General features: G+C 42.8%; 1 protein-coding gene across 3 annotated transcripts; it reads left to right on the forward strand.

The window, feature by feature from the left end:
• The first annotated feature begins 436 nt into the window (after positions 1-436).
• Positions 437-15134, forward strand: LOC147900096 (WAT1-related protein At4g19185-like). 3 transcript variants are annotated; one of them, XM_087377054.1, is made up of 8 exons: positions 437-846; positions 1142-1204; positions 1297-1413; positions 1553-1838; positions 1952-2107; positions 2218-2369; positions 13838-14000; positions 14487-15133. In XM_087377054.1, the coding sequence occupies exons 1-8, from the start codon at positions 578-580 to the stop codon at positions 14532-14534; spliced, it is 1254 nt and encodes a 417-aa protein (XP_087233180.1). In that variant the 5' UTR covers positions 437-577; the 3' UTR covers positions 14535-15133. The 3 variants fall into 3 exon arrangements, with proteins under 3 accessions (XP_087233180.1, XP_087233181.1, XP_087233179.1); XM_087377055.1 differs by lacking the exon at positions 13838-14000 and having other exon boundaries at positions 14487-15134; XM_087377053.1 differs by lacking the exon at positions 14487-15133 and having other exon boundaries at positions 13838-14333.
• Positions 15135-16569: the final 1435 nt, after the last annotated feature.

Below are 16569 nucleotides of genomic sequence, written 5' to 3' on the forward strand. Positions count from 1 at the left end.
TTTGATTGGCCCTTGTGACGTATTCGAGAGCTTGCCTCTTCATTTGGACCTAGTCTAAGAGGACCTCCCCACGCTAGTGGGAGTGCTGAAATCTCAGCAAGGCTCTGCCCAGCCAGCATTTCTAGAAATGCAGCCCCATGAAGCTCGATGAAGGTTTGAGCGTTTCCGTAAAGCGGGTCATTGCAATTTTCGCAAGTACTTAAAGTCAAGCCGATAGCCATCAAACTATTTGGGCAAAATGAGGAGCATCCTGAAGTTTCAAGATGCTGGCAATGCGAGCCGAGCATTTTGAGCTACAAGCGAAGTCGAGAGAGAGAGTGATGGGGAGGCAAGTGATAATGGTGGCAAGGCAAGTGCGGGGACACGTGCGAGGCATGTGAAATATATATATATAGATAGATAGATAGATATATAAAAGGGGAGCAACGACTTGTGTATATGTGAGATGGTCTTGGGCATCATCGTCATCACCAAGCTGTGAATCTTTGAAGTGAAGTTCTCAAAGTGTCCGCCATAGCTCTGCCCTTCCAAGGTTCTGCTTTGCCTCCATCGCCATGGCAATCCCCATTCACCAGCAATGGGGATCGCCTTCCCTCTCCATCCCTCCTCCCTCTCCCTGACCCTCCCCCCCCCCCCCCCTCCCTTGCTTTTTGTTACCTCCTCCATGGCTGGGGAGGACATTTGGAAAGCTCACGCCGCCCTCGCCCTCGTGCAGCTCAACTATGGTGGCTATCACGTCATCAGTAAATTGGCTCTCGCTGTCGGTGTCAATCAGCTCGTCTTCTGCGTTTTTCGAGATCTTTTAGCATTGGCCATCCTTGCTCCTGTGGCATACGTCAAAGAACGGTGCGCATTCGTCCCTTTTGACCGTTTCCTTGCTATGCTCAACCTGTTCTGCATAGAATACGAATGGTATCTTAATGGGATCCCGGTCGAAGCTTTTCTGCTTTCACACGAAAGAGCTTTGACGCTCTCTCAAATGATGCCTGAGAACTGTGGGAAATTCATGATGAGATTAGTTATGAGGTTGTAACAGGAACAAACGAACTGTAATTTCAATGGAACATCTGTGAATATAACTCAGAGAAGTCAACTTCAAGCGAGACGTGTTGTTCATCTGGCATTCTTGTTTCATTTGCAGGAGAATTCGTCCACCGCTCACTCGTCAAGTTTTGTTTTCATTTGTTTTCCTTGGCTTCACGGGGTACGTGTTCAAACTCCACGTCTGTCTTTTGCTGGACCTTGTTTTCCGAACTATTCTTTTCAAAATCTTATCTTCGCGGTTGACTTTGCCAGGATTTTTGCAAATCAGCTACTCTTTTTAGTCGGTCTCAACCTCACATCTCCTGCTTATGCTGCAGCACTCCAGCCAGCAATTCCTGTATTCACATTTTTATTTGCAGTCCTTATGGGGTTAGTTTTAAATTCTTCCTGAATTATATGGTTAAGTGTAGCTATCAAAATAATGCTCTTTCTTAAGCTTCTATGGTAATGTGGTTCGGCATGTTTATTTTAATGATGTAAATGCTGCGATGGATACTTGTTTGAACAGCACAGAGCAAGTAGATTGGAATGGTCGGTCTGGCATGGCAAAGATTGGGGGCACCATTGTTTGTATATTTGGAGCAATCTTGATGGCAGTTTTCAAAGGCCCAACCGTTTTGGGTGACGGCTTTCTTGACATGCATATGCAAGGGGCCGTTATTGGAAAGCCCTCTCCAGAACCAGTCGGCTGGTTGGCTGAGGGGTTGTTAGACCTTGGTCTTGACATGTGGCACATTGGTGTTTTGTGTCTGATAGGAAATTGCTTCTGTATGGCTCTATACATTGCATTTCAGGTCTGTGCAATCTTCTCAGCGCAAAAATCTTGCCGATGGTGATATTCGCATTCACATCGGATGGCTTTCTTGAAAATTAAAGCATTTCCTCCTGCGAAAAATGTCGTATGCAGGCACCCTTGCTGGCAAGATATCCTGCAGGTCTATCTGTAACAGCTTATTCATATCTGTTTGGTGCGACATTGATGGCTATTTCTGGATGCTTTGGTGCTAAAGAGTTAACAGATTGGATCTTAACCCGGTCGGAGCTCCTCTCAGTTCTTTATGCAGTAAGCTCATTTCAACCTTCGTTTGTACTTTTTTAGTATCTTATTTTTGTTTGCTGAATTTATTTTTCAGTAAGGTTCTTCAAAAACTTGTGCATTTGGCATGCAAACAGGGACTTGTGGCTTCAGCTCTGAACTATGGGCTCCTGACTTGGTCAAACAAGGTTTTGGGCCCTGCGCTTGTGGCCCTGTACATACCTCTTCAGCCGCTTTTCTCATCAATTCTTGCTCGAATTTTCCTTAAAAGCTCCCTTTACTTGGGAAGGTACATCTTTGTGAATCCCACTCTCAATTTTATATTGGGTTGATAAGTGCCTGCTTATGTGTAGGCTGTAGGTGCTTGGTTCTCTACGCACTCCCTCCCCCCTTGTCCTCTTCACTCTACTATCTTGCCTGCTATCTACTAGTCTTAGTTTTACAATTCAAAATGTGAGGGCAAAAGTTGAAAGCCTTTTTAGTTTTGAGAGTCGTTTCAACTCTAGCTGCAGTTGGTATGGTGTCCAGCTTAACAGAGCAATAGTTTGCATTTGGTTTTGACATTGGTTTTGAATTTCTTGCTCTGAGTGCCTGTAAGATGGTCTACTTGTAGGCAATGAGTTAAAGGAATGGTTGCTTGGAACAATTTTGATTTCCTCCATCCTGACAGAGTGATTCACTATTATTGTGACTGTACTATTACGTGGCTGATTCTGTTGGAATTTGCTGATGCATCTTTATGTTGTTAAATTTGCATCTAAGACTTCAGTGGCTCCACGAGAGCTTTGAAGAAGAATATATCTTGACGTCTTTGAATCCACTTTTAAGCCTTCCAAAATGCTTTTAATGATGGATATCTTTAATAGACAATTCAATGCTCAGGAAATTTTATAGGGAACAAAAACCTAACAGGAAAACGTGCATTAGAGAGGCGGGTTTGGACAACTTGCAAGCCTACACAGTTTGGAAAGTCTTTCATCTTCAGAAGAGAGAATACTGATGTAGACATAATTGTGACAGTACCCACCCATTGTTTGCTTCTCCGAGGGTCATCTGCAGCTTAGGAAGAAGCTGCTCTGGCAGAGTTTTTCTCCTGCTAGTTTAGTTGAATTTGTACAGACCTGGCAACAATTTCACAAGAGTTGGTGATGCAGTGACCTTTAAATGATGAGGGGGAGTCGGACTGAACAAACCAGAGAGGTGAAAGCTCAGATGCAAGCCATTTCTATACTGTCACATACTGGGGTTTGGTGCAAGTGACTCACATGCATTACTATAGGGCCCACCTTCATTGTAGTAACTCTTATGATTGCCTGCTTAATCATGGATATGTAGTGAAATTGAAGAAAACACCAGGTCTGAGGACTTTTATCTGTTTTGTCAGTCTGTGGTATACGGTGCTTGTATATGATAATATTTGTGAACGAGAATGTTTAGTCATGCGGCAGGCTTTTATGAAGAACGTTCTGTTCGATTTCAGGGAACTTTGAATGGATCCTGGTGTAAATTTTGCGAGCAATGGACATCGTGTAACACCTATGTTGTAAACCCTTTTGAATTATTGGGGTTCAACATATGTTCCTAGAATGAAGCTTTGGAAGCAGCCCACCCTGTAATTCCCTGCTCAAACGGTAAAATGGCATCCAATTACTAAACAATCATGTATCCTCAGCCAACCAAAGCTTGCAACGGAGATCCCAAAAGCATCCATTGTCTGTGCCACACCTGCAATTACACAACCAAGTGCCTAACCAGCCAGACACGGCTGAACAACTGCAAGACAAAGCCTTCATCAGCCAAACTCTGGTGCAATCAATCGACAAAGCACTTCCAAACAAGTTGCCTCAATCTGTTGCCTCCCTGGTCACTGCCCAACAGCATAAATCAACCTTTCGTCGTGAGGAAAGAAACTCAAACGCAATAACTAGTCAGCAACCAATCAGGGAATGGAAAAAGCAGGCAAAAAGCAAGCCTTCTTTTATCCAGTATCCACAGAAGATAGGTCACCGGGGCTGGAAAACCCTAGATCTTGCAAAGAAAAGATGATTCTGCTCTGGCACAGTCCCAAAAGCAGCTTAGAAGAGAACACCCACACCTAGAAAGATACCAAAATCAGTAGCAACACCCCGAAAGCTTCAGAAATCAAATCACAAGTTTCCTTGCAGAGCTTGGACAGCCTGGAAGCAAATTGCAATCTTCTGTAGCAGCCTGGAAACGCCTGGAACAGCTTTACCAACATTGCACTGAGGTGGTACAGTTTGCTTTGGATGTCATGGTGACCTTGCCTTCTTCAAAGAGAACTGACATGTTATTCTTGTCCATCTGACTTACAGACAGTAAGTTCTTGCAAAGGTTGGGTACATAAAGTACTCCAGAGATATCCTTCTCTTCACCTGCGGTCGTAATGAAAGGAATGCTACCAATGCCCTTCACAGGACATGTAAGGCTATCCTCCACAGAAACTTTGGAATCCGGGTGCGTACTTTCCATGGTTTTGAAGGAAGTCTTTCTGTTAGACATGTACTTTGAAGCACCGCTGTCAACATACCAACCCTCTTTTCCTTCACTGACTGCATACGCTGAACAATGTTCACTGATTAAAAACAACTGCCGAGTCGTCACATTGGCAGAATCATTCTTAGGCTCTTCTTTGTTCCTGGCTTCTCTCTTCTGCTTTTGATCTGCCTTCTTCTTTCAGGCTGTGGCTGCTCCAGGCTAGGAGAAGGAGAGAGGATGATGCTGCTGTTCCAGAAGAGCTGAGAGGGGGCAGATTTTTGGAGAGGTGGTAGAGACAGAGTGTGCTGCTGTAGAGAGAGAAAGTGCTGCTGAGGTGAGAGAATGGCCTGGGGAGAAGCTGGCTGCACCCAAGGAGCTAGAGAGGTTCTGCTGCATCAATCAATAGGAGGGAGAAGAAAAGTGACGAATTTTTCATGTAGGAAATGAAGGGGAGAGGCCTTCTTTTATAGGCGCAGCCCCCCCCCCGGGAAGGTGGTTGTCCCAGATTTTTGGTGGGCTACAGTCCCAAAGAGGGCAGCCCACAACCTACCCCAAATCTACCAGATTTGGGACCAGACACTTGGCCTGCATGTCCTGCCACTTGCCATGCATGTTGCCACATGTGTGGGACAGGTGGACTGACCTGCCAGCTCAGATTCCATGTGGCAGTCTGCCACGCGTCACTCCCAAAAACCCTAAAATTTCAAAGAAGTCAGAATTCAATTCTGATCGCACCCATGGGTTCCTAACAGCTTGGACTATCTAGTGACGAACTCTAAGGTCATAATTGAGCCATACTGAGCTCATTTGTTTGTCGTCTTATGTTGTATCTCCATTACTCTTGGCATGCTATCAGGCCCACACCCAAAGCTCAGGGAATATTCTCTTGAATGGTTCCTAGGTCAGTATGCAATCTGTGCATTTAATTGGTCCCATGTTTGGGTACTCAGGTGGGGTGTGGTTTCTAGATGTCCCTCTCAAAGAGATGCCATCACTCTTGTGGGTCACTAATGCCCATAACCCCAAGCAAGGGGGTCCACCCTCAAATGCTAGACCTAGTTCCCATTGTCCGTAACTGAACAGTAGGAAAACATTTCATTTCTTAATAAGCATACTATTGAAAAACAAAAAGAAATAGTACCAAGCAAGTGGATACATGTTGAATGCAAACACCCTCCGTCTTTTCTTTGCAGCTGCTCTTTGTTTCTCTTGTGTCTTTTGGATGGCTGCTCGAACCGTGGCATAAGCAAAGTCATAATCCTCCACGAATTGATCCGCGGCAAAGATTTTCTCTTTTGTTTGCATGAGTGGAGTTGGTAAAGATCTACCATATACAATTTCGAAAGGAGCTTTTCCAGTGGAGGAATGAATTGTGTTGTTATAAGCAAACTCCACAAGAGGAAGGAATTTCTCCCAAAAGGTTTGCTGGTCATGCACATAAAATTTCAGCAAATCCAAGAGTGTACTATTCGTAACTTCAATTTGGCCATCCGTTTGAGGATGAAAAACTGAGGAGAAACTTAGAAGAGTTCCAAGGTTCTCAAACAAAGCCTACCAGAAGTTACTAGTGAACTTTGAGTCTCTCTCTGATACTATAGACTTGGGCATGCCGTGGTGTCTAAAGATGTGTCTAATAAATAAATGGGCAGCTCCTTGAGATTCTTTCTGCAAGGAATGAAGTGGGCTTGCTTGCTGAATCGATCTACTATCACCCAAATCATTTCATGATTTTGATTGGTCCTAGGAATTCCACTCTAAGCCTGGGGGGGGGGCTGAGCCTATAAAAGAAGGCCTCTCCCCTTCATTTCCTACATGAAAAATTCATCACTTTTCTTCTCCCTCCTTTTGGTTGATGCAACAGAACCTCTCCAGCTCCTTGGGTGCAGCCAGCTTCTCCCCAGGCCATTCTCTCACCTCAGCAACACTTTCTCTACAGTAGCACACTCTCTCTCTACAGTTCCAGCCCCACCTCTCCAAAAATCTGCCCCCTCGCAGCTCTTCTGGAACAGCAGCATCATCCTCTCTCCTCCTCCTAGCCTGGAGCAGCCACAGCCCCTTTCTCTCTCTTGTTGCAGTCTTTCTCTCTCTACTGCAAAATTTCTCTCTCTACTGTTCCAGCCCCTTCCCCTTGCAGAAATCTGCCTTTCTCTGCACCTCTGGAACAGCAGCAGCTCCTCTCTTACATCCCCTCCCTTGGGATCAGCATTGGCACACTCTCTCTACAGCTCACTCCATAAAGGTTTCTCTCTCTAGCCTAGAGGCTGTTTTTTTCTGAGCTGTTTTCATTCCAGCCCCATTTCCACACTCTCCTCACCCAAGGTAGCTTCAGAGGCATCAAGGACTTCATCTACAAAAGGGTCAAGTCACGAAGGAAGTCTGTATTGTCAAGTTTATCTCATTTACAGCACTATTTCATGTTGTTTCTACTATCTTTCTAGAAACTAGTGCTTGCCTCTAATGTTGGATGTAAGTGGTGATTGTTGTAGGCTTCTTCCTTGTGGATTGGGCAAGCCAAGAGTTGAAACCTGAGCTTGGAGTCCTCCTTTTTGTTGTCTACCTTGTACATATGCTCTTGAGTCTTGTATCTAGGTCCTAGGCTTTCACTGAGTTCATCAGTTTGGAAGGTGCATTGCACCTTGGTCTTGTATCTCCATTTTCAAGAATAAAGTGAGCTTGGATAAGGGGGGGCATCTTGGCCCCTCAATCATATTGCAATTTCCAATTGCAATCTCTTAAGTTCCAGTATATGTGTTTGGCAACTCGCAATCATTTCATTCAAACGCCTCTGCGAAATCCGTTGTCTGAATTGATAGAAAGCACCGAGTAGTTTACACTTTGCCACGATCTACTCATGGCTGATTCGACGGAACCCATGTTTCTAGAAGGCGATCATGACATGGATTACCAAGGAGGGGACGACTAAGGTCTTTATGATGACCTGGTGACAAAGACTGCTTTTAGTGATATCACACATGCTCTTGACGCACAGTTTGAACTGATTAATACGAATCATATGGGGTTGACATAGCAACTCCAAGGGATTCAGAATTCTATCACGCTCTTGACCAGCATTGTCCAAGCACTTACACATGTTAATGCTTTAGCTTTAGTGTTGGGTTCGAATATTACATCTCGGAGATCAAAAGTCCAGGTTCAAGGAACTGGTCGACACTTGGTTACATAAGTGAGAAGTACACTTCTAGTTTCACCGTTATCCTGATGAAAAGAAGATGCAACTTGCAGCAGGGTATTTATTTTATACTTTGGTGGAAGGAACTGCAGCCGAAGCCCTCCACCTGGATCGAATTTGAAGAGGTCTTTAGGAAATAATTTCTAAGAAAAGAGGAGGATTATGACAGTGTAGCCAAGCTAAGGCCCTCGATATGTCCAAACAGAATTTGACTTTTGAAGTTTATCCTTAGAAGTTTCGTGATTTGCAAACCAGAGCTACAAAGATGGATCCCATCACTTTATTGGGCTTCTTTGTGGATGGCTTTCAGATCAAGAACAAGAAATGTACCACTTTGGAAGAGGCCATGAACTATGCGCGTATCTATGATGATACCATGGCCAGCGCAAAGGGAACCACTCTTGCCGACACGAGTGGAAAGCACAAGAGGATTTCTTCTAGTCACTAACTGGTGCAGGGGAGTTGAAGTCAGTGGACAACGCCCCCAAGAAGATCTTGACTCTCACAAAGAATGGTAGAGCCCATTTCTTATATGATTTGAAGATGGGAGATTGCAAGAATGAGATTTTGACATGTGGTCCTAAGTGAGGATTGGAGCTAAGCCCTTGTCACGGGCATCCATAGCCCATGGCCATGTTGACTGCCATGGAGATAGTGCAAGAGTACACGCGGGCAGTGCAAGAGCTGCCATGTGAAAGTGCTTACATCAGCATCTGTCACGTGGCCAGTCGGTTGCCACATCAACACTCAACAGCAGTAGCAGGTCGGGATAGGAGGAGGCTGGTCGGTCAGCATCTAGCAGTCTAGTCGGTATTTTAGGGCCCAAGGGGAGCCTATAAAAGTAGTCCCCTTGGCCCTCATTCTTCATCCCCATCTCAGGCCTTCCAAGTCTTCAGTGCAATAGTAGACATGCTTTCCCGCAACAGACCAGCAGAGCACCTCAATCGTTGCAGTTTGGGTTTCAACCCCTCCATTTAGTCGTATTCAACCCATTGGGCATTCATACATTTCAGTTATATTCTCTCCCTCTAATTCTCTCACTCACATCCTGGCACGACCCCAATACCCTAAAACCTCTTATTTGCAAGCAAACACAAGAACACACGAAACATGAGGAATTTGAGCAGGCTACTCACCACCCAACCATGACATCTACGGAATAAGACCCCGTGAGATTTTTCCTCCGAGCCACAAGCTGAGCTTCTGGCACGAGCTCCCAACTAGATCCTGACCAGCTTGGTGTCCCATACCACCAGGTGGCGCCTAGAGGCCTTGGATTTACTGTTGGGCCTTGGGCTATGCTAGGATGCAGGCGTGCGTCCACGACTTGATTCAAGATCAGTCCTAGCACTAGGGAACTAGACTTGCTCCCCTTGGCTCCTCGAAGACTGAACCTTTGGGTTCCTTTTATAGACTCGAGCCCAATGCACCAAAAATAGCGGAGACCTCTATCTGGTTCGTACCCTTGCCACTCAACCGAGAATCAAGCCTACCTTGCCCTAAGCCTCCCCAGGCTACGTGAGCTAGTCTTGTGTACCACAATACACATCAGATAGCAATCCATGCACATGACGTACTTCCCCTTCTCTAAGAACTCAATCCTGAGTTCGTAAGAAAACCCCTTGCGTCCTCCTCGACACGATCCTTCCACTTGATTTTGTATTTCGTGATAGTCGTAGTCCGGATTCGTCTTTCACGAAATTCAAGTTTTCTCTCAGGTTCGTGTGGAATAAAAGTCAAGTAACTACTATTATTTCTTGAGGAGAAACAAGCTGTTCATCCGCACCCAGTAACTCTTTCAGACTACTGACATGAAAAACTTGATGTACTTTAACATCAGGAGGCAATTCTAGTTTATATGGAATTGGTTCAATTCTTTTAATAATCTTGAATGGACCACAGTATCTGGGGGATAATTTCGGAACCAAACCAGTACGTAGGCTCTTGGATTCCTTGGGAATACGTAAATATATCATTGTTCCATCAGAGTACTCTCTGGAAGAACGATGTCTATGAGCATAAAATCTATCTTGATCTTGGGCACTTGTAATAGACTCCTTGGCAAATTGCAACATTTCTTGCATGTCTTGCAAGAATGTCCTTGCAGCGTCATTGTTTATTCCCTTGAACCCAACCATAACTGGTGACTTTGGTTGAAACCCGTACATAAGCATAAAAGGATTGTAACTTGTACTTGAATGCTTTGCACTGTTATAAGCAAATGCTATCATGGGGAGATAGTCTTCCCAGGAAGATTGTCTCTTAGAAACATATGCACGAAGCATATCTTCAACGAATTAGTTAACCTTCTCTGTGCTACCATCGGATTGTGCATGATTTGAGAAACTCATACTTAGAGAAGTTTTCAGCTTCTCAAAAACAAGTGTCTAAAAGTTACTTGTAAACTTAGGGTCCCGATCACTGACTATGTCGGAAGGCAAACCGTATAGCTTAAATGATTGGTCCACAAACTCGTGAGCCAACTAAAAGTTGATATGGTGGATCTAGTAGGTAAGAATCTAGCCACCTTTTTTAATTAGACGGTCAACTATGACCCAAATGGAGTCATGACCCTTTTGTGCTCTAGGCAAACCGGTAATAAAATCCATGGAAATACTTTTCCATTTATTACCAGGGATTTGCAATGGCTGTAATAAACCCGTGCTTCTAAGACGTTCTACTTTAGTAACCTGACAAACTTGGCAACCTACCACATAGTTTTCAAATGCACACATCTTAGGCCAATAAAAGGTATGTTTCACAAGAGACAGGGTCTGATGTATGCCCGGATGTCCAGCACTAGGAGTATCATGACACTCCCAAAGAATCTTGGATCGAAGATCTGAGACATTTGGCACACATAACTTTCCATTCCGGAACAGCAAGCCGTTCCGAATAATCTACTGACCTCCCGCCGCTTGTACTGTAGGTGGCACAATCCTTGAGTCTTGGTCAACCATGGAGCTCCCATCTTGGACCTTATGCCAATAAGAACTGAAATGACTCAGTTGCGCAAAGGCCTCTCAAGGATTGAAATAGGTCAGAGGATATTTCCGTAAATGACACATCATTTACAAACTCGACGATTTAAAGCATCTGCCACACTATTTTAGGAACCCTTGCAATAACGTATTTCAAAATCAAAGTCTTGCATTAAGTCTGTCCATCTAGCCTTTCTTCCCAGTAATTCCAACCCGTCTCACACATACTTTATTGATTGATGATCTGTCAATACAAGAAACTTTGAACCATACAAGTAGTGTCTCCAAACCTTTAGAGCATACACTAAGGCATAAAGTTCTTTTCTAGTGTGGGCTAACAATATTGAGTGTCATCTAGTTTTTTACTTTCAAAAGCTATAGGTTTGTCCTCTTGGAATAAAGCTGCAGCCTGTCCCAATTGCAAAGTCACTCACATCGGCCTCTAAACCATAATGCCGGGTGGGATCGGGCAGCGAAAGAACAAGGGCTTCCTTGATAGTTTGCTTCAAGATAGCCTTGTTCGTCTCGTTATTCCAAGAGATTGGCTAGGTAGACCTGCGTCCGCGACCTCTCAATATATTGGTCAAGGATACCGTGATTTTAGAAATCACACACTAACTTTTGTAGAAAGACCGTAAATCCTAGGAAAGATGTGTTTAAACTTTAGCATAGATATGGATTTGGTGGTAACCCGTACGCAAATCAATCTTGTGAAATAGTTCGCTTCGGCCAACTGGTCGATCAAATCATCTGAACTAGGAAGAGGGTATTTAGTCTTAATTGTCACTTCATTTAACAATTTATAATCTATGCACATTCACCACGAACCATCCTTCTTCTTTCTTAAAAGGACAGGTGCACCCCACGGTGATTTACTTGGGCAGATATAATCCATGTTTAGATAATCTTGAAGCTGTGAAGCTAATTCATCCTCCTCAAGTTGGCTCATCCTATAAGGTGAAATACTAATAGGTTGAGCCCCAGGACTAAATCTATGCGATGATCTATTGCCCTTTCTGGAGGTAAACCTTCCGATAGTTGTGTAGGAAATACATCAAGGAAATCATCTAACAACGTTCTTAATTCGCGGTGTTCAAATGCACTCAAATCATTTTTGTCATTTATTGAAAGAACAAATGAGGAAAGCAAAATCAAAACACAGTGATACACATCATAAGGAGAAGTGTTTAATATATTCCAAAGTTGCATCGCAGATACAATAGGTCCCTGAGAAGAGGGAATGTAATACAAACTTGGGTGTCCTTATCCAAAAAAGAGAGAGTATGATCTTTCCATCCGATCTGAATATCGTGGGTTTTAAACCACTCTATTTCAATCAACAAGTCCACATGTACCAAGTGCATAACATAGCACGTAAGAGTATCTGTGTAGTCTTGAATCCGGATAGAAAGTTTGTCAACCTTGCGATCCCAAAACTGCTTCCTAGCTAGAAGCTGCACCTCGTAGGTGCGATCGCTAGGTGTTGTGGACAGCCCCATCTTCTGCACAAGTTTTTAGTTCACAAAATTGTGAGAGCTGCCTAGGTCAAAGAGAATGTAAACGCGTTGGTTCTCACTTTCACCATGAGCTCGGATAAGGTCATGAGGGCCAAATAACGAATTATTAAAAGTGCAATTACATGAAAGTGGGTAGGTAATAACATTTACAGAAATACCTGTCATTGCTCCTTGGCCTACATGGAGCTTTGGTCCCGGCGCTTGCATCTAGTTCTTGCGCTTAGGACAATTGTTCCGTGTGTGGCCCCGCTCCTCACAAATTAAACAGCATCCTTCTTTCTTTAACTTGAGGGTGCATATATTACTACTCCATACCACTCTTCTACCACTCACCACCTCTCTAGTGCTTAATGGCACCACAATTCGGAATATTGTTTAACTTAATCCTTGTGAGGTGCGTCCACCTATCCTAGTGGGCATTGATTGTTTGCATTTCAATCTCCACATCTCAAGACTTGTATGGTTCAGTAGCTCTACCCAAGCCTATGCTTTGAAAGACCAGGCCCATCGTCTAGGGGTCTGTGAACATAAGTTACAGATCTGCAAAGTGTCTCAAGAATTCAAGCCTTGGATTTCTAAACTATTGCATCTAAGGGCTGCCAAGCTGCAATAATCCTGAGCAAGCATGCCACTGCCTTACAGCAGGCTCTTGAAAGACCTTCATCGAGTAATGAAGACTCTGTAATGCCAATGATTATCAGTGGTCATAGTCACGAGCAAGACCAAATGGAAGGAATTTGAATGAGATGCAACTTCACAAATAGGTTAAACCTTTTTTCAAAGTTGTACAAGAATCAGCCAGCATTGTAATGCTCTAACTCTAGCCATTTATGCCAGAAAGCTGCTGCTTCGTATAGCAATCATGCCATCTCTGTAACAGCAGTAGGGCAGCCAATGGATGAATCAAGTGGGGGTGCCTGAGATGGATTAGCTGGTTAGTAAAGAGAACCATGGGTGGACTTTGGCTAGACTACAGAGTGCCAATCTACAGATCTGTCTAGTCTATGCAAGTCCATAGGGATGTTAGTGAAAATGCATAGTGAGTGGATCTGCATGCTAGCAGTTGGTTGAATTCATATCAATGTTTTTTCTGGTAATCAGTTTTTTGAAACTGTGTAAGAAGCTCAATAAAAATTAGCATTATAAATTTTTTTCTGACACTATTTAATGCTTTGTAGATATAGTGTGTTTGGCCATTTGACAGGCTTGTGTCTTTCTGGATGTAACATTATTTACTGTACCGAAAGGATCTTATCTCATCTTATTTTGTTACAGACATTGTGTTGTGGGAGTTGTGGCATTCAATTTTTCTTACATCATGGTCTTAAAAGTAAACAGTTTTTCTTGCTGGTTCTTGAGCTTTCAGAGAGATATTTCTCGGTCAGCACATTTTTGTTTGTGACCACTATACCTAGTCAAAACCTGCACGATAGGAAGGAAAAATCAATTCTTAAGAAAACAAGTAAACTGTAGTTGCTCTGAAAGGAAAAAAAGAGACTCCAGAGAACACATTTTTATGTTGACTCTCAGATGAGAAAGCTGAAATTGTGCTTTATTTGCATATACATTACAGCGTGCTTGGAGGTGCTCTTATCATTGCTGGCCTATACTGTGTCACCTGGGGTCGAATAGAAGCAGAAAGACTCACTACTTGTGTTCCTTATCGACGAATCTCAAGGGTGCCAGAGATTGATAATGGGGACTTGAACTCAAACGTGAAGGACTCTTTTCTCAAGGTGCTTTATCAAAGGAGCCCTATACATCTAACAGGCACTACTTTGCCCTTGTCTCGAACTAAAGCAGACAAGTTGTAAAGCTGCTGATGTTTTAGGTTGTGCAATTCGTGGCTAGAAAGCTTCCATTTGCTCCAGAAGCATTTGTCAGGATGTTCGGCTATATATGTGATGTAGCAGTAGCCAGTGACAGAAGCTTGAAGGCTTGTTATGTCACAGATAGTTTCATTTTTTTGACGATGGGACGCTCCATTTTTAAATGAATAATTGAAGAGTTATCAAGATCCAGTTCCCTGTGTGCTGGCCTTCCATGGAAGATGATTAGTCATAGTATTAATCTGGTTGGTTGGTAAAGGCCAAATAAACTTTTTAAGAATCTGATGCTATTGATGCATGAGACTTTCCACCTATAATTCATATTTTCCCTACTCTTAAAACATTCATCGTTTGCTGGATTTGGGAATTCATTTGGGTTGTGAAATGTGGCAGGGAACCTTGGAGTCTACCACAGACGGGGAATGTCTGCATACATCATAGTTCAAGGTTTAGCTCTGTGCAGAAGATTTCAGGAAAAATTTATGGATAACCTACATTTTCTATGGAGGTTTATGAACCATCAAACGCAGTGCTTGTAAATTGGATGTCTTACATCTCTGCAGGGAAACTACCATGTTTACCTCGAAACAGATATGGATAGACATCTTTAAAGAACGTTATTCTGCTTTCATTGCTTATGGAAAGAAAGGTTACAAAATCTGTTGTGCCAGCTGACATAGAAATAGGTACCTGGCAGTTATGCCTGCTCTGAAAACTGTAGCATAGATGACATTGCACTACATTCCGTGTACAAAGACAGCATACATGCACCACGGATGTTGCTACAGCCCTTCTCACCTCTTGAAAGTTTGGATAAAATATACAAAGTACCTTAAAGGTGCTGACTTACCGCAAGCTGAAATTTGCACATTTATTTAAGGTGGATATCCTAAAAAACATGGTCGCATTTGAGACCTTTGATGGTATGCCATTGTTGAGATCAAACAATCTGGAAAAGTTCAATGTAGCAAATGGGCTGGTAGGCCTAAGCTGAATTCGTAATAGCTTTTTAATGTGAAGGGCAGCTCTCTTTTGGGGGAATTTATTGCCAAAAAGGTGTCTACAGTATTCATGGCTTTGGGAGAAAAAGTAGCTCATGTAAAAGCTCATACCAAAACAAAAGATGAGATGTATTCAAACTCCAAGATACACCAGCATCAATCTTGGCGCCTTCAAGTTGCGTGGGTCGATGCTTGGTTGCTGTAAGTTGAGGTTGTGGTGCATTTTGTTGATGAGAACTATCAACTTACGAGCCTCTACAATGTGGCGGTTAGTGAGAGCAACATTCTTGGTGAATGGCACTTATGATAATACCTTGTCATTTGTATTGACCTAAAAATGGTAAGAAAAGTGTGTGCGTGTGTGTTTCACACAAAAAGGTGTGTTGAGACAAGCAAGTCTCGAAGACGAGAGCTTCATAGGTAGTTTCATTAGAAACATGCATACGAGCATTGTCGTCAGGGCAACAAGCCTGAGTTTTATCAAAATTGGTAAGAGATTCTAGGGAGCAACAGTAGGTCATTGACATGACTGCAAGTTTCACATCACTACATGTATAGGTAAGTCTCGAAGGCAAGGGCTTCATAGGAAATTGCATGCATACGAGCATCGCCATCAAAGTGACAAACATGAGCTGTTTTGAAACTGGTTAGCACGTTTTAGGGAACAATAGTAGGTCTTTCACATGGCTACAAGTCTTAAGGTCTTCAAAACCGTTACTCTATATTTGAGGATTCTTTGGGTGATGACTCTACCAATCTCTTATGCGAAAGAGGAGCACTTCTTAGACTAGCTAGTTGCAAATGGGATAACATTAGCTATGTTGTTTCCCTTAAACAAACATAAAATGAACACACAACACCAAATATGTCCATTAAAAAGGACCAATGTGACTCCAATGCTTGAATGCAAAGAGAAAGTGATGTGATTTGATGCAAGCAGCTTATGGTCATCAACACTTGGAACAAAGAGACAAATTCAAGTAATAGTCATTGTAATAGTGAGACTATTAACATAACAATGCTAGAGTATAGCTAGACAAGAACATTTATAGGTTGTGGATACTAGGTAAGCAATATGATGAGCAAAAAGTCCTTATTTGCTTCATTATATGTGTTGTTTTTAGAAAGAATTTTTTTGCATGAATATTGTTTTCATTAGACAATTAGCTATCATTGAGAGGCATATCATACATATTGTATTCATGGATCTTCAATGTTGAATGCTCGTCTCTTTTCATTCAAGCTACATTGGATTATCTTAGAGATGCTTTGTTATGGGGAGAGAGAGAGAGATTAGATTTGAAGTCCCTAATTAGTGCTTGCCCATCTCGATAAATTGTCCATTTTCTTGCTTTGTGTGCTTCCTTTACTTTGCTGAGTTAACTATTTCTTGGAGTAAGCTCCTTATATATCCAAATCTTTGTACCCTTTAACTTCTGTGTTTGTTTGAGGATTTTAACTCTTGTTGCCCTCCC

Source organism: Dipteris shenzhenensis, chromosome 7 (assembly GCF_047967505.1).
Source record: "Dipteris shenzhenensis isolate YYH24624 ecotype China chromosome 7, Dip_SZ_1.0, whole genome shotgun sequence".
NCBI classification, from domain to species: Eukaryota; Viridiplantae; Streptophyta; class Polypodiopsida; order Gleicheniales; family Dipteridaceae; genus Dipteris; species Dipteris shenzhenensis.

Bases quoted from the DNA above. Each gene is read 5' to 3' on its own strand.
- LOC147900096 (XM_087377053.1), top strand. From the start codon at position 578: ATGGGGATCGCCTTCCCTCTCCATCCCTCCTCCCTCTCCCTGACCCTC. The intron at 847-1,141 runs GTGCGCATTCGT...TTTCATTTGCAG, and splicing joins GTGGCATACGTCAAAGAACG to GAGAATTCGTCCACCGCTCA. The intron at 1,839-1,951 runs GTCTGTGCAATC...TGTCGTATGCAG, and splicing joins CTCTATACATTGCATTTCAG to GCACCCTTGCTGGCAAGATA.